At 41.3% G+C, this 22,111-nt stretch overlaps 1 protein-coding gene across 10 annotated transcripts in view; it reads left to right on the forward strand.

Moving 5' to 3' along the window:
* Positions 1–22,111, forward strand: part of LOC145350128 (formin-like protein 2) — a 231,968-nt gene that overhangs the window by 173,003 nt on the left and 36,854 nt on the right. For all 10 annotated transcript variants that reach the window (XR_013888162.1, XR_013888163.1, XM_080199075.1 and 7 more), the window contains exons 7-12: positions 3,359–3,467; positions 4,993–5,069; positions 6,329–6,422; positions 16,331–16,405; positions 18,805–18,915; positions 20,952–21,101. Coding sequence is in view for 8 of the 10 variants with exons in the window: in XM_080199075.1 (XP_080055201.1) it covers positions 3,359–3,467; positions 4,993–5,069; positions 6,329–6,422; positions 16,331–16,405; positions 18,805–18,915; positions 20,952–21,101 (616 nt within the window). In the remaining 2 variants the exon portion in view is untranslated. The remainder of the gene's footprint in view (positions 1–3,358; positions 3,468–4,992; positions 5,070–6,328; positions 6,423–16,330; positions 16,406–18,804; positions 18,916–20,951; positions 21,102–22,111) is intronic.

Raw genomic sequence — 22,111 nt, forward strand, 5'->3', positions numbered from 1 at the left:
GGTCAAGAAGGCGTATGGCGTACTAGCCTTCATTAATAGAGGGATTGAGTTTAGGAGTTGGGAGATAATGCTGCAGCTCTATAAGACCCTTGTCAGACCCCACTCGGAGTACTGTGCTCAATTCTGGTCGCCTCATTATAAGAAGGATGTGGAAGCTATTGAAAGGGTGCAGAAGAGATTTACAAGGATGTTGCCTGGATTGGGTGGCGTGCCTTATGAAGATAGGTTGAGGGAGCTCGGTCTTTTCTCCCTGGAGAGACAATGGATGAGAGGTGACCTGATAGAGATTTATAAGATGTTGAGAGGTATAGATCGGGTGGATTCTCAGAGGCTATTTCCCAGGGCTGAAATGGTCGCTATGAGAGAACACAGGTTTAAGGTACAGAGGAGATGTCAGGGGTAAGTTTTTCACTCAGAGGGTGGTGGGTAAGTGGAATCCGTTGCTGTTGGTGGTGGTGGTGGAGGCGGACTTGTTGGGGTCTTTTAAGAGACTTCTGGATGAGTACATAGGATTTAATGGGATTGAGAGTTATAGATAGGCCTGGTACAAAGGGATATGATCAGCGCAACTTGTGGGCCGAAGGGTCTGTTTGTGCTGTAGTGTTCTATGTTCTAAATATATGGGGTTATGGGGATGGGACCTGAGTGGGATCATTGTTGGCGCAGGCTCAATAGACCAAATGACCTCCTGCACTGTTAATTCTATGAATTCAGTGAGAAGCATTAATTATTATAGAATGTATTAAAATATCTCACCTCTTCACCTTTTAACACGTTAACTTCGCCATTTGTGGTGGTAGTCAAGGACCAATCCTAAATCGGCTTGGTGTGAACCCTCTTGCGTAAAAGAGCGATTAAGTCTTTGGCATTTTGGGAGTAGCCCATTCACAACTTTCCTCCTAATTCATGAAACTGCCCAACACTGTAAACTAGTCAAATGTGTGAAACAGCAGGTAGCAAATTGCAATATGAAATCTCAACTACCACTCTTACAAAGTGAAATTGTGAAAGCAGTGGCTCTTGGAGAGCGTGTGGCCATACTGCAAAACCCTCAAAGAGGTCAGATGATGATGTAAGCTGCAGCAGTGATTTGAAGCATATTGGTGATATTGTCAGACTTCAGAACCACAATGAGCCAAACTGCACTGACTCATTCTCCGATTGTGCCAGTTAAACCACAGGAGCGTTCCTCCAGTCTGCTTCGGTTTGCTTCATAGTTAAGTCATTGCACTTCTGTTTCCTGTATTAAATGACTTACTTAAAACATGCCCACCTAAAATACACAGGCGCAGCAGTATAAGACTTGTCTGCTCCAGTCTTCTAAGAAAATACAACAGTCCTTGGTGGGGCACCAAATATAATGGTATGAGTAGCCAATATGTTTGACACACACAGTGAATGTTCTGTACAGCGGTGTGCAACATATTTGAAAAACGTAAACATTTTTTTTCAAACTGTATTAATAATTGCCATAAAATCAAGTTTTTAAGTTTGTAATCTGTCAGAGGAAATTGAGCTGAGAAAATCCTGAGTGAAATTAAGTTTTTGTTTAATTTTCACTATCTAAGCATTTGTCTATAAAGTTTCACAAATCTTCTTTGAACTATTTAGAAAATTTGAACTTCTCCAAAAGTACATTCTAAAGTTTTAAAAATGAAGTTGGAACAATTCACAGCCAAGATATAAGATTTGTCACATTGCACAACAAGCTAAGGGAATAAATAACAAAGAAATGTACAGCACAGGGACAGGCCCTTCGGCCCTCCAAGCCTGTGCTTGTCGTGTTGCCCTAACTAAACGAAGAAAAAAGAATCAGCCTTTCTTGGACCATATCCCTCTGTTCCCTCCCTAATTGTGTTTTAAAGGTTTAAAGTTTTTAAACATGAATAGGGAGGGAATAGAAGGATATGGTCTGAGGAAGGGCCGTATCCATCCACATGCCTCTTAAATGTTGCTAATGTGCCTGCTTCCACCACCTCCTCTGCTGGTATGTTTCAGGCACTCACTACTCTCTGTGTGAAAAACACAGCATATCTCTGCACATCTCCTTTAAACTTTCCCCTTCTCACCTGGAACCTGTGCCCCCTTGTAATTGCAACTTCCGTCCTGGGAAAAAGCCTCTGATTATCCACCCTGTCTATGCCTCCCATAATTAAAGAATGAGGTTAGTTTCTTCCCTCACAGATCATATTTAACTCTGCTTTTAGCATCTTAATTGATGCCTCAAAAAGAAATTCTTTTGAAACCAAGCTAATCAGTTGGTAGAGCTCTCACCCTTGAGTTGGAAGATCCTGGATTCAAGTCCCCCTCAGAGACATGTGCTTAATTCCAGGTTGACCCTGCAGTGCTGTAGTCCCTCAGTTTCATCTATCAAGTGTAATATTAAACCAAGGCCCCATGTGTTTCCCACATGTAAAACATCCCCTAGCACTATTTGAAGATAGGATGGGGAGCAGCCAATATTTATTCTTCAACCGACATTAAAAATACAGATTATCAGGTCATTCCTATGGCATTTGTGGCATATTACTGTGACTGAATTGGTTGCCACATTGTTCAACCTTACAACAGTGATCAAGGCTGGGATTTTACAACCCCCGGGGACTGAATGGAGAGTAGGGGGTAGGCTTCGTGTCACTGGTGCCATACTCATCAACCTGCCGTCTGCAATTTTATCAGCAGCAGGGAGGTATTGGGAGACCCACTTGCCCAATTAATGACCACTTAAATCCTTCTTCCTGCTGCTGCTGGGTTATAATTGTAGTGAAGGAGGTTGGCACTAAGTGCCCAGTGTGTGGCAGAGATGGTCAAGTAAGCAGGGCAGCAATTTTCTTTTCAGATCTCCTGTTCCTATAGGGGGCCACTTCCTTCCATTCCCACCCTGGGGCCTGCCAGCCTGGGCTTACCTCATAGCCTGGGTTCCATCGCAACTTATGTCCCTGTGGGATTCATTGCAGTTTCAGCAGTGTCCACCACTTATAGCATTGCTGGGACCAGGGTGCTACCGGCCATTTGATTGGTTTGCAGCACTTGGGGATGGGACGTCTTTCTAGATGGGGGTCAAAGGCCTGCCTCAAGCCAATTAATGACCGACAGCCATTATGTGACTCCGAGGCGAGCTGACCATCTAACTTTTACGCGGGGCTGTTTCGGGGATCCCTCTCTCCGCATAAAATGCATCCCTGCATTTCAAAAAGTAATCAATTTACTGAAAAGGCTCACTGTTACAGAAGAGAGTATTCAACCCTTACTGATTTGAGTTTAGTGCTTGTATGTAGATTCTTTGTCTATATTGGTTTCAATGATATTCACTATTTCAAAAACCTGTTTTAAGTACCTTTCCATTATCCATCTTTAGGTTTAATACTTTACCAAGCAGAAGGACGCTGAAGAATTCTAGATTAGTGAGCAAAAAGGATGATGTTCATGTCTGCATCATGTGCTTGCGCGCAATCATGAACTATCAGGTACACAGTACACGTTTTATCTTGTTCCAATACTCCTGTCGATTCCTATAAAAAATACTACTTTCCTCTTTCCTTCATGAGAAAGTCAGACCATTAAATGTAACTATTGTGCCAATTAGCTGTAAAGTTCCTACTTAAAATAATTAAAATAGAGGGCTAGCTCCATCAATCTTGTCGTTCTGCATCCTCATAAAGTCCAACATAATTGCCTTTAGGAATATGTATAAAAGCGTGTGAAACAAGGCACTAACTAAATTTTGGATGTAAAGTCAAGTTAGGATCTATGGTTTCTTCCATAATGTTTTTAATTTTCTTAAAAAATTCATTCCGCTGTAAATCATGTTAGTTTCTTTGCCGTAAACCTGCCGGTATAAGGACAGAATGACAGATGTAGGAAATGATTTCTGATGATTATTTTTCAGACCTTGCCACCTTCCTTGCAGGTTGTAAGCTCTCATTCGGTGCCCTTGGTTATTCAATCTTCCCATGGATCATCTTCTTATATTTGGGCATGTGCTGGTTGATTTTCCACAGCTCAGTAACATCTGCCGACCAATTTCACCAAAGAGTGGTGAAAGTCTGAAATTAGATATCAAAAGTATAGGGTGGAGCGACCATCTAGGCCAATCTAAAGAATCCTGAGAATGATGTTTGTTGGTTTTGGGTTGAGGTTGGCCACCGTAATACTGGAAATTTTCCATCTTTCCAAACATGTCCAAAATGCCAGAAAATCAAGAACAGTGTGTAATAACCTTTTCGAAGGAAATATTTTGAATTACTTGTGATTTTAGATGAAAGAATGTCCTTTGTGGAGATTAGTATAATCTTTCCATCGTTACGTTTGGCAGAAAGACCTACATATTTGTTCAATAATTCAAAGGCCAGGAATTGTGATCAGTTGCGATTTGTTATCGGAGACTGTATCCACTATCAATCTTGGACAGCAAGGCATTTTTCCCTGCAATCAAACCCCACACTTCTGACAAAGATTGTACAAATTGTGCCTCAATTTGTTAGTCATAATTTCCAATGACTATTGTATTATGACCCAATCTGGAGGTTTACAGCAAAAACCAACATAGCTTGTGAGAATCAGACTCATAGAAACCCAGGTGCAGGAGGAGGCCATTCGGCCCTTTAAGCCTGCACCACCATTCAATATGGTCATGGCTGATCATGCACTTTCAGTATCCCGTTCCTGCTTTCTTGCCATATCCCTTAATTCCTTTAGCCACAAGGGCCAATTCCAGCTCTTTCTTGAGCATATCTAGTGAATCTGGTAGCAAAATGCTACAAATTTACACCAGTTTTTAGTGAGATGGAATCTATAACCTTCCTGTAATAATCGCTACTTAGACATTGGATAATGGCATCGGATTTGGGAGTATTTCTCTATACTTTCGTTGCATTTAAGATATTCCTGGACAACAGCTTTAGGAGTTGCAAATCATATTTATTATTAGATCAGAGTTTTATAACAATGGCCTGTTATTCATGAAGGGCCATCTGTTTTCTCTGTTTGCAGTATGGCTTTAACATGGTCATGTCACACCCACATGCTGTTAATGAAATTGCACTGAGTCTGAACAATAAGAATCCAAGGTAAGACATCTTTCCCACTTGACTTAGTATTGCTTTAGAAAAATGCAAAGGTATTGTAAAGGTACACTGGTTATTCTTACAATTTTGTAAATAATAGAATAGAACTACATACACATTTGGGTTATTTTGGTGCATAGATGAAGATAGGTGCTAATAGTACAGACTTGTTTGAAAGTCCAATTTTCATCCTAATTGTTGCTTACCATAATTTTAGCATTCTTGGACCTGCTAAAATGGGTCCCTGCAGGCTTAGTATTTAAACACGGATTAATGCAATGTTCATTATGTGTAGTGTGTATGTAGGCTCCATGCATCCACTATCACTGCAGGTGTGGGATGGGCTGCTTCGTGCACAGTGGGACCTTTCAAGATGGCTCAGAAACCAGATGAGAGGATGCACAGGTTCCCGTGTAACACTAGAGATCCAGGCGGAGGAGGCCCTGTTTTCACTCCTCCTTGCTCTTTTCTGCCCGTCTCCCATTTCCCCTGCAGCTCAATGGTGACTCCTAGCTATCTGCTCTTAACCAAGAACCTCTTTTCCGTTAGTGTCTTCTGTAAGCTGCCCAGGAAGGGAGAGTAGCATAGCACTCTCAGAATTCCAGAATTAACATTGACAAGAGTGTTGATGAAGGTTTGAGAAAATGTGCCAGAATGCCTAATGTTCCAAAACGTTTCAGATACTCCATTCTAGCTTTGGGCAGACAGTGAACATCGAAAGATGGAGTATCTTTAAATAACGCTCAAAATCTTCAGCAAAGGACTCCTTCCTCTCAATGAGCTAGTTAGTTGACCAAATGCCATCGACTAAGAAGTCGTGTAGCTTCATTATTGAATATTAACAGGCAATTTAAGTAGCAATCAGCCCCTCAATGGTTCTCCTTTATTGAGACTTTACCAAGATAAATGAACATTTCAGCTGAAGATCCCAGCATGGTTCCCCTTTGAAGGTTCTTTGAAGTGCCTGAAGGAACTGTCAGAAATTGCTGCCATTGCATCTTGTTGCTAGAGAAATCGCCACATCTTTATAATTATCTGTTTTTATGAGATGTATTGAATGTTAACTTACAGTTGTCCTTTCTGAATAAAAGGGACTGAGTCTTTGGTTTACATTAATCAATTTAACAATTCCAAAGAGAAGCATCATTGTCATTGACAGATGAATGTTTCCTGTGTTGTGTATGTCCAGTACAAAAGAACTGGTGTAACCAGGGTCTTATTTATCCAAGTCCTGTTCTTGATTGTGTTTGTTGTTGTTGTAGGACAAAGGCGCTCGTCTTGGAACTGTTGGCAGCTGTTTGTCTTGTCAGGGGAGGACATGAAATAATCTTATTAGCATTTGATAATTTCAAAGAGGTAAGGTGCCTTTCCTCCTGATTTAAGTTTTTGACAAGATTCATCCCTCTTTACACTGTGGGATTTTTTTCCTGTCACTTCTCAGATAGCAAAGCGTGTTTGAAGTATAACTGTCGCACCTACATTATTTAAATATTTACCAGTTTATTAGAAAAGTAAGAATTAGTTCACCCCAAGATGAGCTTCTGACCATGTATCAACCATGATCGAATGACGGAGCAGACTCAATGGGCCGAATGGCCTAATTCTGCTTCTATATCTTGTGAACTTATGAACTAATATTTGCCATCACTAAAAGTACCTTTCTTCACTTTTTGTAACACTCACCCAATTTTGCTCCCACCTCAGCCTCATTTGCTGCTGAAGCCCTTATTCATGCTTTTGTTAACGTTACACTTGACTATTCCAATGTATACCATACTGTCCTCCCACATTCTATCACCCATAAACTGGAACTCATCCATGTCCTTATTCTCACCATGACCCATTTGCCTCTCATTTCTATGCTCATTGATCTATTTTAGCACCCTATAAAGCATTCTAGTGACATTGATTTTAAAATTCTGATCCTTGTTTTCAAATCTCTGCCAAGGCCTGGCTCCTCCCTATCTCCGTGATCTCTTCCAGCTCTGCAACCTTTCAAGATACCTGCATTCATCTAACTCTGGCATCTTGAGGATCCCCTATTTTAGCCTCTCCATCAATGCTGGCTGTGTCTTCAGATATCTAGGTCCTAAGTTCTGTAATCCCCACCTTAAACCTGTTCAAATTGTTACTTCTCCTTCTTCCAATAAAACATTCCTTAAAACCTGTCTTTTTGACCAAGCTTTTGGTCAGTGGCCCGAATTTCTCCTAATTTAGCTCAGTGTCTCATTTTGCCTTAGCATTCCTAGGAAGTGGCATGAAATTTACTTTAGGTTAAAGATGTTAGTTATATAATTATAAACTGATACTGTTGTTCTAGAAAATAAATAGGTTCTGAAATAGAACAGATTTCCAGGTAAAGTATTCTAGTGAGAAATGGCAATTAAAATAAAATTGACACAGCTACTCCAAGAAAGCCAGCTCTTCAGTGAAGAAGAAGGTGGTACAATCTATCTGCATTCATCAGACTTGTGAAGTGTTTGTAGGTTGGATGCTTGCAAAATGGATGGTCATTCAGCAAGGACGTGCTGCCACTTATGACCAGCATATTCATTTGTAAAGCACTCTAGTGACATCTGGTAGTGCTGAATAGATACTCGCTGCAGAAGCCGCTGTACACTCGGAAGATGTTGTATTCTCAAAAGATCTTGAGTTTCTATTCAAGATGCTCCCTTTAATAAATACTTTCATTGCACTAGAGCACAAAAGAGTAAATTGGCTAATTCTGTTTCCTCTTGGGTAAAAATGCAGAGGGACATACATAAGGACTTTTCAACCTTGAACCTAGAGTCCGGTGATTCAAATCCAATTCTCTTCCCGCACCTAGTGATGCACAAAGGCAGACTTTTGTCTTTTTCCATAGCTAGTAATTCCTGGAACAAGTCATTAATGGGGCTTGTAGCTTGAAGGACATCACTCCCCGTCAAGCATAGCTGACCAGGAATTTCTGCTGCTCTTACTGCCCACCACTGGTGAGTTTGGAAGGATTTACAAGTTGACATGTAACCTGTTTGGTCTTGTTATGAATGCCCCTTTAACCATCAAGTCCTGGGGGGGACTTGAACCTGTAGTTTCTGGCCCAGAGGAAAGGACACTACCCACTGCTCAAGTTGGCTTAGAATGAAATTGTGCAAGGAAAAGCATGTAGCACCAACCTGGAAATGTCAATTCTTTAGTCCCTTATGACTAGTTAATCTTTTGTTTACCTCTCACACAGGCAGTTTCTTGGTTTAAACATCTGCCAATTTTTAACTCTCTTGGTACTTTGTGTATTTTCATCTTCTGACAACTTTTAGGAAGGAAAAAGATTACACTAGCTCATGGTTGGTTCATGGACTGATGAGATATTCACCATATGAGTTTTTATACGATGGTTGAAAGTGGTCATAGTCAATCAACCAACATATACTTACGTTTTACTTTTCTGAATTATAAGTCCATTTTGTGAAGCTTTCTCAGTTTTATATGAAGCACGATTCTAGGCAATATGCAAAAGAAGGAGACAACAGCACTGAAATCACAAGGTGCTGATCCACAATTTTTGGCCACGGCATCTAGTATTGCGACACTTAATTAGTACTACTGAATGGCAGTGTCTGAAATAAAGAACAATGTCAATAGTGAATGATACCCCTTTGTTTGTTGTGGAATTGAAGTTTGTGACCCTCAGGAGGATCACTTTGAAGAAGCGTTTAGTATCCTGGGCACTCTTAAGGCAGAGCACTGCTTGAAAGAGCAGAAGTTTCTAGAATTCCATTAGTTTTCCAATGGATGGCACAACAGCGTAGTGAAACAAAAAATGGGATTTTAAAGAAGAAATAATCGTGGAGGAAATGAAGATAAATAAATGAATACAGGGTTGTTAAAACTGATAAATAAGGGACAAGCTAAAGGAATTAGATACAAGGACAAAGGAAATTTACATTAAATCGGTGATTTAGTCTGCTATAAGACCCATGCATCTTTCCCCAATGAAGTGATTGCTTACGAACTTGCAGCTTTGCTAATTATATGCAAGTACTTGTTACTGAAGTGTCCACTTAATAATTTTCAGTTCTGTAACAAATGCAGCGCTTTTTTCAAATGGAAATTGAAAGTTGTTCAGTTGTGTAAGTTATAGATTTGTGCACATACTTCCAGAGTTCTTCACAATAATGGATATTGAGCAGTAAATTGTGGTTGTTAAAATCAGCAGTTCAACATGGCAAACTGTTAATATGCCATTGCTTATTGCTGGAACATGAGCTAATCCAACCATTCCTTTGCAAACAGGCTGTCCTTAATATACAAGGTTAAATCTGTACTATGCCAAAATATGATTCATTCAGCTACCCAGCATCTGTTCACATAAATTGCGCAATATGCTGGTTAATTCATCAAAATATGAAAATGCCTTTAGTTTTTCATTTAATGTTGGATTTTAACACAAATTATTTTTTCCAACATATACTTTATTCATAAACTATGCAGAAGTATATTGTATGATTGCCATACACAAATTTCAAAACAATTCACATTCTTCTAGAATTGTATGCTCCCAGGTGCTCTGGCTTCCTCCCACGCTCCAAAGATGTTCAAGTTAGGTTGATTGGCCATGCTAAATTGCCTCTTAATGTCAGGAGAGTTAACAAGGTAAACATGTGGAGTTACAGGGATAGGGCTTGGGTGGAGTTGTTGTCAGTGCATGCTCGATGGGCCGAAAGGCCTCCTTCTGTACTGTACTGATTCTACTTATTACATTTATGATTCCAGTCAACATGGCCCAAGGATTTTTTCACAGTTTCTGGTGCCTTGGTGTATTGTTGCTGAAAAGCTTAAGATGATCACCTTTCCCATTGCATCATTGTGGTGTTTGCCTAAAGTTTTACTGCATCCCTCAGCACATGGTCCTGGACCTTGGAATTTTCCAATCTGCTACACTTGGTCATCGACAGCTGGAACCTTAGACAGATTATCTTCCAATAATTGATGGTCCTCCAATCACAGTTGATGTTTATTTTGATGTGCACCTCTGGTAACAGCCCATTGAGCACAGAACACTGCGTTATGGAGATACATGGAGACGAAAATCACTGCATTGATTTCCAGAATGTGCAAAGGTACATTCCTGTAGGAGGTCAACAACACTTTGTGCCTGGAATGGATGAGACCTGGAGGTACAGGAAGGATCTGATGGGAAGGGCCCTTTAACCACCAGCCAAACAACATCTCGGTGCTTTTGATGAAGAAGCATTCTGCCAAATGACTTCAGTAGTTCTCTGAACAGACTGTGTGGCAGAATCCGTCATCTCCATTTCCTCCAGGGCCTCGAGGATGTTGCGTGCAGACCACTGCCTGATGGACTTGTGGTCAAAGATATTTTTCTGCTTAAACTTCTCCACGAGGGTTAGATGGTGCGGCATGATCCAACTGAATGGAACATTCTGGCAATGTGGCCAGACCTATCTTTTTGTAACACTTGGAGAAGATAGAATCAGAGCTCGTTCACTTGGTGTTTGCAGACTGAGGGTCTACGCATAGATTGATGCAGCCATACCTAAAGGTGATCATCAGAATGAGAATGAGAGTGACGATAGAAATATTTTTCTCCCTTTATCTGGATGTTTTTACTGTTTATCATGACCCTCTGGACACAGTCAATTTTTGATCTTCAGACAAAACAGAAGATAGTTTAGGTAATTACCACAGTGCAGGAGTAGAGTATGGGTCAGACCACACAGTGCCACATAGAGCAACACTGTAAATACCTTGTACCTCATGTCCAAACTTGCCTGCAGTGGAGAGGGAGCATTGCTCCCAGGTGCCCAATTTTGTTTTCCATGGTGCTACACACTTTCCAGTTTTTTGTCCTTATCACCCACCCCGAAACCATATCCCAAGCATCCTCAGATAGTATGACCTAATGCTGACCAAGAATCTGCCGGCCCACTTCCCAAAGAGCGTGACCTCACTCTTACCATGATTTATTTGTGCTCCCAAGGCCAGTTTGAGTTGGTTGCAGATGTTAATGAGCCTGGATGACAGATCCGAGCAGAAAATGGTGACATCATCCACGTTTCCGCTGCCTGAGTTAGTCATATCTCCTACCTGATGGACTTGGCAAAAGATTTGACACAGCACATGACCAGGACAGGGGAGTGAGGACAACCCAACTGACTCCAGATTTGATCGGAAAGCTTTCTGATTTCCATTCACTGATTGAAACTGTGCCACTGTTGTTTGTGTAGAACAGTTTGATCCAATGGCAGACTCAGATTCAGCGATGATAATGCTATTGCATGTCAAAGGGAGATGGTTAGATTCTGTCTTGTTGGGATGGCCATTGCCTGGCACTTACCAGCCCAACTAAAGAAACATGGAAAACATAGAAAACAAACTTGAATGTTGTCCAGATCTTGAGGCAAAAGGGGACTGATTGCTTCAATTTTTGAGGAGTCGCAAATGGTGTTAAGCATTTTGTAATCACTAGCAAACATCCCCACTTCTGATCTTTTGATGGAAGGACAGTCATTGATGAAGCAGCTGAAGATGATTGGACCTGGAACAGTATTCCGAGGAAGTCCTGCAGTGATGTCCTGGAACTGAGATGATTGATCTCCAACAACAGCAACCATCTTCTTTTGTGCCAGAAATGACTCCAACCGGCAGAGTTTTCCTCCTGATTCCCTTTGACTCCAGTTGTGCTGGGCTATCTTGCTACCACACTCTGTCAGATACGGCCTTTATATCAAGGGCTCCCCCCATCTCTGAAGCTCAGCTCTTTGGTCCAGGTTTGAACTAAGGCTGTAATGAGGTCAGGAGCTGAGTGACCCTGGCAAAACCTAGGTTGAGCTTCAAGTTATTGCTGTCTAAAAACTAGCACTGGAATTGAATCCATTTTTCTATAACAGGGACTACAATCATTAGACATAAAATGACATTAAACTGGGGCTTGCAAACCTTTTTAATTCTTGCAAGGCCAACTGCTGTGGCTACACCTTGCTCGAAGACCAACTACAACAGTCTTGCACTGCAGCAACCAAAATGCTTTGTAAACAGGAAGTGGTGGTCAATGTTTCCCAAACCATAGCACTGGCTTTACATGAGTGTATCTGACCATGAACCCTTGAATTCAATGGCAAACTGCATTGCCTGAAGCCATCGAAAACCACCATCCAACAGAAGAAACTGCCCGTGTTTCTCTAGAGAACATTGTCTGCCACATTGTATGCATTTTCACAACAAGACAAAGTTGTTGGGGAATGAGGAAGGCTGGAAGGAATTCGAAATACATCAGAGGAAAGCTCTTTGGACCGAAGAGCTGAGCTTCAGAGATGGGGTGAGTCCTTGATTAAAGGCCGTATCTGACTGAGTGTGGTAGCAAGATAGCCCAGTAAAACTGGAGTCAAAGGGAATCAGGAGGAAAACTCTGCCGGTTGGAGTCATACCTGGCACAAAGGAAGATTTATTGAAGATCAATCATCTCAGTTCCAGGACATCACTGCAGGACTTCCTTGGGATACTGTTCCAGGTCCAATCATCTTCAGCTGCTTCATCAATGACTTTCCCTCCACTGAAAGATCAGAAGTGGGAATGTTTGCTGATGATTACAAATTGCTCAACAACACAAGGGGTGATTATGTTTCAGTCACCATAGGGCCTCTATTGTAGACAATACTAAGAACTTTTGGTCATTTTATTAAAGAAATCAAAAAGGAAGCAGTGGGCATTTCAGATTTCAAAAGAGACGAAAGATTTATACTTCACCCTAAAGGTAAAGCAGAAATACTAAGTGATCAATTTTCTAGTGTATTTACCAGAGAAGATTGTACACACATATCCAGCTCAGACTGTGACCACAACCCAGACATATTAAAACTCGTCATAAATAAAGAAGGAGCTTTGTAATTATTGCAAGAGATAAATCCATATCAGCCTGCAGGTTCAGATAAATTGATCTTCAAGTTAGCAGTGGAAGATATGGTTCCAGTATTGATCAATTTCTCTCTAGAGTCAAATCAACACACCCTGTCAGATATGGTCTTTATATCAAGGACTCACCCCATCTCTGAAGCTCAGCTCTTTGGTCCAAAGAGCTTTCCTCTGATGTATTTCAAATTCCTTCCAGCCTTCCTCATTCCCCAACAACTTTGTCTTGTTGTGAAAATGCATACAATGTGGCAGACTTGCCAAACCAGTGGACACAGTAAGAAGACGCACAACACCATGTTAAAGTCCAACAAGTTTATTTGGTATCACGAGTTTTCGGAGCGCTGCTTCTTCAGGCAAACTAATGGAGACAAGCTAACATCTGTGGTATACTCAAAACAGGATAAGTCAGCCAGAAAAATATAGATCAGGATTGCTCATCAGTGTAATGTGCAGATTGCTTGAGCGTATTATTCCTTGGCATATCATGAAGCCCTTTGAAGCTCACCAAAGCCTAATAGATAGCATGGTTTTCAGTCAACAAGATCTATTAAAATGCAGTTTTACAGACTGTCAGTGACCTAACTGCAAGGCTGAAAAGAGATCAAGCTACTCACATGGCACTACCAGATATTTCAAAAGCCTTTAAAACATTCCTCTGTAAAACTCTTGTTCAAGCTTCGTTAGTACTGTGTCGAGAGACATTATTAAATTAGATCCAACACTTCCTCACCCACTGAAGACAGGAAGTGGCGTGTGATGGGGAATCACCCTGTCCTAGTGATGTCCTTTCCTGGGTGCCTCAAGGAATTGTGATGAGACTTTTACTCGTCTTGATGTAGACAAAAATCTGCCTCACAAGGAGTGACTTATTTGCAGATATTGGTGTGGTTTATGCATCAGGAAAAGCTCAAGATCATTTTAGATCACTAAAGATAATTTTCTGAGACTACAAAATTTGCAGGACCAGTGGGAATTTGACATTCAGTGATTTAAAAAATGCTATGTCATGTGTATTGCCAACAAAAAGGATCCACTAACAGCTTTAATTTTGGTAATCAAATTCTCCACTAAGCACAATCATACAGGTTTATCTGAAAAATGATTTTCACTGGGGATTCCACATTTAGCAGATAGCATCCAAAGTAAACAGGATTCTTGGATTTTTGAGGAGGAATCTTTGGTATTGCAATAAAAATGTCAGAATTGTAGCTTACCAAACATTAATTTGTCCAGTTTAGGAGAGTATGCAAGGGATCCTTATAAATAGGATTATCTAAAGACATTCTGCATGAATGTTGCACAAATCGGTGTGGGAGCTACAGCAGTTTGATCAACCACCTTGTACACCAGCTCTACAGCAAACACCGCATCCTGGAAACCAAGATAGAATTCATATCCTCAACTTGCACTCAGGACGCAGACCAGCTGCAAAATATTGCCAAGCAGGTGAGACAACGGAACTACGCCATTCTACATGCACTCGGCATCACCACTAGCAGCAACCAAGCCTCCCCTGGTACCACAGTAGAAAACAGTACCACTGCAGGGAAGTCCATTGTCAACTTGTTGGACTACACACTTCAACCAGATGAAATCAAAGTTCTCAGCCAAGGGCTCAATTTCTGCTCCACCGCCAAAATGGACCCCATCAGTCTCGCAGAGGACACAGAGGAATTCATCAGGCGAATGAGGCTGCGGGAGTTCTTCTACAAACCCCAAGAGGCCAACAGCGAACACAGTAAGACAGCCAGTGAAGCAGAACAGCCAACAGAGAGATCCGCGATGCAGTGACCAAAGAGGAAAGACTCCTCCAGAACTTCTTACTGAGTTTGCTCAGCCAGAGTAGTGATAAGAATGGTACAATTGATCTCATTAGCTACCTGGGGTTAAGGAATGGAAAATTAATCAGTGTTCTGTTCTTATTTGTTGCCCTGCTTGAAAGTTTGTATGTAGGTTAAGGATTAAGGTAGATCTGTGTTTGCCTGTGATGTCCCCACTGTTATGCAGTCTGCCAAACCTCACTGTCCATGGCGATTTTGACAAATGCAAAATGGCACTTGTGCAGCTGTACCATAAGAAGTTAATGACTTTGAGAGGAAGGGGAGAGAAAATTGGTGGTCTGAAAAAAAGGATAGCTGATAAATGAGAGTGGGCCTTGCTGGGAAAATGAATGTCACTGCTCTCGTATGATGAGGAATATACATCCTTTAAATGATCAGGAACATACATCCTTTTTATGATCAGGAACATACATCCTTTATATGATTAGGAACCTACATCCTTTATATGATTAGGAATGTGCATCCAGCTAGCTTTATCAGTTCAGTAGAACAGTAAGTTAATTTATCTTAAATTAGGTGACTTGCTAAAGTTATTTTTTATTCAGCGTTTACACAAATCAGCGTTTTATTTGAAGGCATGTCTGCTTGGTGTTTCCCCCCGTAACCCGTTCTTATGTGTGTAACACAAAAATTGTCTTTTAATTCAGTGTTTTTTTCAGTGACCCATGCCAGAGGTTATATTTGTGCTTTGCAGCCAATTTGCATTCCACTTTTGGATAATATTTTGCTTGTCTGTTCTTGAGCCTGCACAGTCATGTGTTAATTTGTCTGACTTGCCTTAACCTCCTTGGGCCTGAGATCCAAGAACTTGCCTTTGTGCGTGAGAACCTGAAGTCTCCGGCGACAGACTTGAAACAATATAGATCTCGGAAGCTTGGAGGCAGCTTCCTCCTGTTACCTTGGGAACACAGAGCTGGGAAAGTTCCACCTTCAGCTCTTTCAGAAGCCCTTGCGTCTCCTTGCCATGCAAATCACACCTCCTGATTTTTGCTATTTTCTTGGATAACCACAGACTGTGTAATGAGAAATGCCGAGAAGAGAAAATCCCAATGCAGAGAGATTTTAAGGTTATCTCCTGGATTTAGAAACAGATGCACAGCTTATGTCGCGCCAGTGAAGCGACTGTGTGGATCATATGCTGTCTAACTAGTTTTTTGCTTATTTTAGAGAAATAACTATTATTTTACAGTTGATTTACCAACATTTAGAGAAAATTATAACGTGTACTGTTGCTGTATATATGCTAACCAACTCGTTAAAATGATACATGGTTTGATTTGATTTTATTATTGTCACATGTTTTGGGATACAGTGAATGGTATTGTTTTTGTGCGCTATACAGACAAAGCATAGGAAAGGAGAGGGTGCAGAATGTAGTGTTACAGTCATCGCCAGGGTGCTGAGAAAGATCAGTTTAATATTGTGAGTCTAGTTCCTAGTCTGTACATAGAGCACCCTCTAGTGTTTAAATGGAACTGTCTAATGTTTTTTCCTCATTCTATCTCACCTCAGGTGTGTGGTGAAAAGTACCGATTTGAAAAGCTAATGGAACATTTCCGAAATGAAGACAATAACATTGACTTCATGGTAAACATCTTACTAATTAAATAAATTTTGCACTCTTTCTTGCTCTTTAGTTATCATGTATCGCTCCTCCATCTGAATTTCCAAAAGCTGATACCTGCTGTGGAAGTAGATATTAAGGAAAGTGTTGGAGTTGATTAGTTTCAGTGAAATAATGGATATCAGATTTGATCCTCAAATATCTCATTTTTGTTTTCAGGTGTACAGTACGTATCCAGATTGCGTTTTGAGCAACATTTTAATTTTTTTTATTCATTCAGGGGATGTGGGTGTTCTGGCATTTATTGCCCATCCCAAATTGCTCAAAAGAAGGTGGTGATGAGCTGCCTTCTCAAACCTCTGCAGCCTTATGATATAGCTACACCCACAGCGCTGTCAGGGCAGAAGTGCCAAGATTTTAACCCAGCAACAGTGAAGGAAATGCAATATAGTTCCAAGTCAGGATAGTGAATGACTTGAAGAAGAAGTTAGTAGAGATCCCATGTACCTGCTGCCCTTGTTCTTCTGGAGGGTAAAGGTCGGGATTGGGAAGGTGCATTGGAAGAAACTTCAGGTTGCTGCAGTGCACCCTCTAGATGGTGCACACTGCTGCAGCTGTGCACCTGTGAGGAGGGAGTGAATGTTTAAGAAATGAATGTGGATTAGATGAATGCCTGTTTTGTCCTTGATGGTCCTCAACTTGTTGAGGGTTGTTGGAGCTGCACTCATTCACACAAATGGGGAATATTCCATTGCACTCCTGAGTTGTGCCTTGTAGTTGGTAGACAAGTTTAGGAGAGTCAGAAGATAAGTTGCTTGCTGTAGAATTCCTAGTCTCTGACTAGCTGTTGCAGCCACAGTAATGAAATGGCTGGTTCAGTTCAGGGTCTGGCCAATTGTAAACCCCAGGATGTTGAAGGTGAGGAGTTTCACTTATGGTAACACCAGTTGAATGTTGAGGGAAGGTGGTTAGATTCTACCTTTTTAGCCACAGTCATTGGCCAGCACTTGTGTTAACTTGTCACCACCATCCATAGGTGCAAGTGGCTGGAGCTCAGAGCCTTGATCTGACCTGTTAGCTTACAGTAGTTAAACTGTCAAAATGTAGAAGGTTATCAGTGATGGATGGGGATCAGTGAGAATGCTCTGCTGTGGACTAAAAGACAAAAAACAAATTTTGGATACAATCATTGAATGATGTGCAGTGCATCTGGATCTGTACCACAAAACTCATCTGTCTACTGGATTTAAATGACAAAGGGTCATGAAGATTAATATTTCTTGAGTGAAAAATCTGATGAAATGCCAAAAAATTAGTCAGTAACGCTAGAGTTCCATGACAAAAAAATGTTGCGCCATGCAATTTACATGCATCTTGGCACCATTTCCTTAATTGATCAAACCTTTGACCTTTGTCGCTAATGTCATGGGAAGAATGTGATTCTGTTTTAACGTTTTGAATACCCCATTCACTGAATATTGACCTCTCTCAGGTAACCAGGCTGAAAGTGTAGTCTTTTTTCAGAACTCAATCTTTCCACATTAGCTGTTGGACTCTGAGCTCTTCCGCATCCTCGCCTGAGCTTAAATGTCTCTCCCTGATCAGAACTAGACATATTACTCATGATGGTGACTACAACCCCTGGGGCATGATCTTACTGGCCATTAACGCACGCTCCTGCTGCAGTGAAGTGAGAGAATTTGGTGGCCAGGCAAGTCTCTATTCACTGCAGCAGGTTGGGAAAATCCCATAGGCACGAATGGCTGGAACATTCCGGACTTCGCTTGCAGCTATTCATCTACTTATATGTCCAGGACTGTACCTTGGTTATGGCCTCAGTCTTTTTAGTGATCTGGCATTAAAGAAAAAGCAGTGCATCTGATTCACAAGATTTTACATTCTTTGTTTCCACCATTTATTCCTAAAGTTATTTTTCAAATTAATTCGTTCCAAACAAACACATCCTATTGTCTGAATATAACTGTCAATAGTCAATAACTTGTCTATTTCCAAAAAATCTCAATAAATTGAAACCATTCTGTTCACTGTGGTAAAGTGCTTTGCATTTTGAAAGAATTTGTGGTTTTAACGTGTTAACGAAACATTCCTGATGTTGATAAAATATTCAACAGGTTCCTTCAGAAAATGTAGTTGCTCTCGAGATAATAACCCTCAATTATCAGGCAATTGCTGTTATCTATTGGGGGTTACTAAATGTATATAAATGCAGTTTTCAGTACAAAAACAAACCATTGTTAGTGCCAAGTGCTTTATTTAGTGGGATTTGATGGCTTTCAATTTGAATTGGAACATCATGTATTATAGAATGAGGGTATGCTTTTAATTTTGCTATAAATGGAAGATCTAAATGATACAATTCTCTGCTTTGTAATTTTTTTAAAAAATCTCCTTGTGTTTCTAGGTGGCCTGTATGCAGTTTATTAACATTGTGGTCCATTCTGTAGAGGATATGAATTTCCGAGTGCACCTCCAATACGAGTTCACCAAACTAGGACTGGATGAATACCTGGATGTGGGTAGTCCTTTACTCAGTTAACAATGACAGTTGTTTAGCAGCATTGTTCCAGTTCCTTATCCAGAGTACACGGTGGAATCCTGCAGCCCCGTCGCAACAGGGGTGGGAGTGTAAAATGCAGTGCGCTGTTCGAAAGTCCATTATCTTTGGTGGAACAGTAAATCATAGACTCCCTACGGTGCAGAAAGAGGCTATTCGGCCCCATCAAGCCTGCCCCGACAACAACCTCACCCAGGCCCTATCCCTGTAACCCACGTACATACCTTGCTACTCCCCTGAGACTAAGGGGCAATTTACCATTGCCAATCCACCTAACCTGCATATCTTTGGACTGTGGAAGGAAACTGGAGCACCCGAAGGAAACCCACACAGAACGGGGAGTATGTGCAAACTCCACACACAGTGACATGAGGCCGGAATTGAACCTGGGTCCCTGGCATTGTGAGACAGAGCACTAACCACTGTGCCACCACGCTGCCCACATTTCACCTCGGGTTTCTGGCACTGTAGTTTAATTATTAGTCCGCAGCACTATTTTAAAAATATTTGATTTAGAAGTTTTAAGATTATTTTTGTTAATATTTTCTTGAGTGTTGTTGGTAGGGGCAGTTGTGGTCTTCCCTGGAACACAGACACAAGTCAGTTTAATCTCCTTTGGCCATATTACCTTCATTCAGAAGCTGTTCACAGTATTGTTACATGGATATTAAGATAACTCCTAATTCCAAAATTTAACAGGCAAAGGGGATGTGACAATAATTTAATTGCTTAAAGAAATTGTATCATTTACTCAGGAATGATTTATGAGGATGAAACAATGTCCAGGCAATTGCTGTAAATTATCAATATGTGCCATCTCCACTGTAACTCACGGTATCACATTAATAAGTTGTTTGAAACTTATTTAAAACTATTTAAAATACCCCAGACAGAGCTCCCCCAGGACACCCCTCCACACCCCTGAACACCCTCAAGGCAACTCCCCCACCCTGAAATAAATACCCCACCCCTCCCCCCACTACCTACACAATATTCTCCACCTCACCCCCTGATTTGACCCCTCCACCTTGATCTGACTGGACCATATACTCTGCCCCCACCCCCCGCCAATGCCCCCGGTCCTGGTACTGACTAGACCTCCACATACATGTCCCACCCCAAACAATCTGATCCCAATTCCCGACCTCCATCTGATCTCCCTGATGCCTGATGCCCGATATCCAAGCCACCACCGCACCCCCCAATGTCAGCCCATGTCTGAACCCTCACCTCCAACATACCATTTGCTTCCCTTGAACTATGGCTTTCTCCCCTGGCCTATTATTTTTGATGGGACATTTAAACCCACCTGCTTAGTAGCAGTGTGTGGATCCAGAGACCTGCTATGCTACCTGAACCTCTCCCAGCCTGAGTCAGGTCGATCAGGTGAGATAGGCAAGTTTGAACTTTAGCACAGTTTAGTCAGTACAGGGTAGCAGTCTGTGCTGATTGCCACTTAGAGGAAGTTATGGCTCATGAATAGGTTCACAGTGCTCCCTGTGTGGTCTAATTGACATTCTTTATAATATCTCTGCTTTTTGATTTTGTTCCTCTAGAAATGACACCTGTTTCCCTTTGCTTTTATGTCATTATTGACCTGTGCTGTTTTTAGTGATATGTATAGATGTGTCCCTAGCTCCCTTTGCTTCTCCATCCCATTTGGACTTTTATTTTCCAAGATACAAGTGTATTCTTTTCGCAACACCTCCCACTTATCTGTGAAAACAGAAGCACTGGTGTGGAAGGTTGTATTATCAGAGCAGACATGTCAGAGACTCAAGAAGCCAAAAGCAGAACATGTCCTATTCCTTAGTACTGAGTGCCTTCACACCCCCCCCAGAAAAATCAAATCAGTGCGGAAAAGGGCAAAAAGTATAGTCACTGATTACATAGCCATATTCTCATAGCTTTTTAGTGTGGATTTTAGATTTGTCTTTAAAAGTCGCTTGATAATTGACATGAACTCTAATGTTGAGGAATTGTATTTTTTTTAGAAACTGAAAAACACAGAGAGTGACAAACTGCAGGTGCAGATTCAGGCCTATCTGGACAACGTGTTTGATGTGGGTGCATTACTGGAAGATGCTGAAACGAAGAACGCTGCCTTGGAGAGGGTGGAGGAACTGGAAGAAAACATTTCTCACGTAATCATCACTTTAAATTTTCCGAGCGAGCTGCAGTGCCCAGCTGATATAATTAAGAAAACTGCATTTGGTGATTAGCTGCAGCCACAAAATAATTAGTCAGGTTCCCTTGAAATACTGAGAAATAATTCCAGGATCAAATGGTTAAGCCAGCTCAGCATAAAAAGGATTAGATCATTATTGCTGGATCACAGTGCAGAGGTTTTGTTTGGTGCAGAATGCCACTCTAAGTCCATAGCTGTGATGTGGTAGCTCTGATAGATTGTGAGACTAAAGAACATTTTGTAGTGCAGATTAGCCTGTCACTGCTGTCAGATGTAGTTATGAGTCATGGTGTTCAGTGGACATTCTTTTAAAAAGCTATACCTCTTATTTGGTACACTAAAATAACCATAACCAGGCTGTGTCTGAGCTGCCAGTGAAGTGTCTTGAAACCTTAATTAACTGGTGATTTTCTGCACGTGAGACTACCATACACAGAATGGCTGCTCATTTGCCCGCCTGACACCAATGACTGCCGCTCAAAGTAATTTTTTTTAATTCATTCATGGGATGTGGGTGGCAATGGCAAGCCCAGCATTTGTTGCCCATCCTTAATTACATTTGAGATGATGGTGGTGAGCGGTCTTGCATTGCTGCAGTCCACATGTAATCGACTGCATTTTTCAAAGCTTCTCTTTTACTGATCCCTTTATACACTATGGTGTACATAGGCTCTTGAAAGTGGATGGTGGGTCAATAGTGCCTATGCTTGGCATAGCAGGCATTAGGGCACTGAGGGAGTGGGTAGAAATGCAGAACTTGGCACAGCGGGTATGAGAGACCCTGAGGGCCAGGGTGGAAGGGCAGAGCTTGGTAAAGAGAGCATCAGGTGTCATGGGGGTAAGTGGGCTCAGAGGGCCTGAAGGGGACCTTGTGAACTTAGTTTTTAAAAGCTCTTCTCATGCACACCAGGGTTCACACTCCCCGAAGGGGCTGTGAATGACAAGTCTTTAAAAACCTGATCCAAC

The sequence above is a fragment of the Carcharhinus amblyrhynchos genome, chromosome 11 (assembly GCF_965287045.1).
Source record: "Carcharhinus amblyrhynchos chromosome 11, sCarAmb.v2.hapA, whole genome shotgun sequence".
Taxonomy (NCBI): domain Eukaryota; kingdom Metazoa; phylum Chordata; class Chondrichthyes; order Carcharhiniformes; family Carcharhinidae; genus Carcharhinus; species Carcharhinus amblyrhynchos.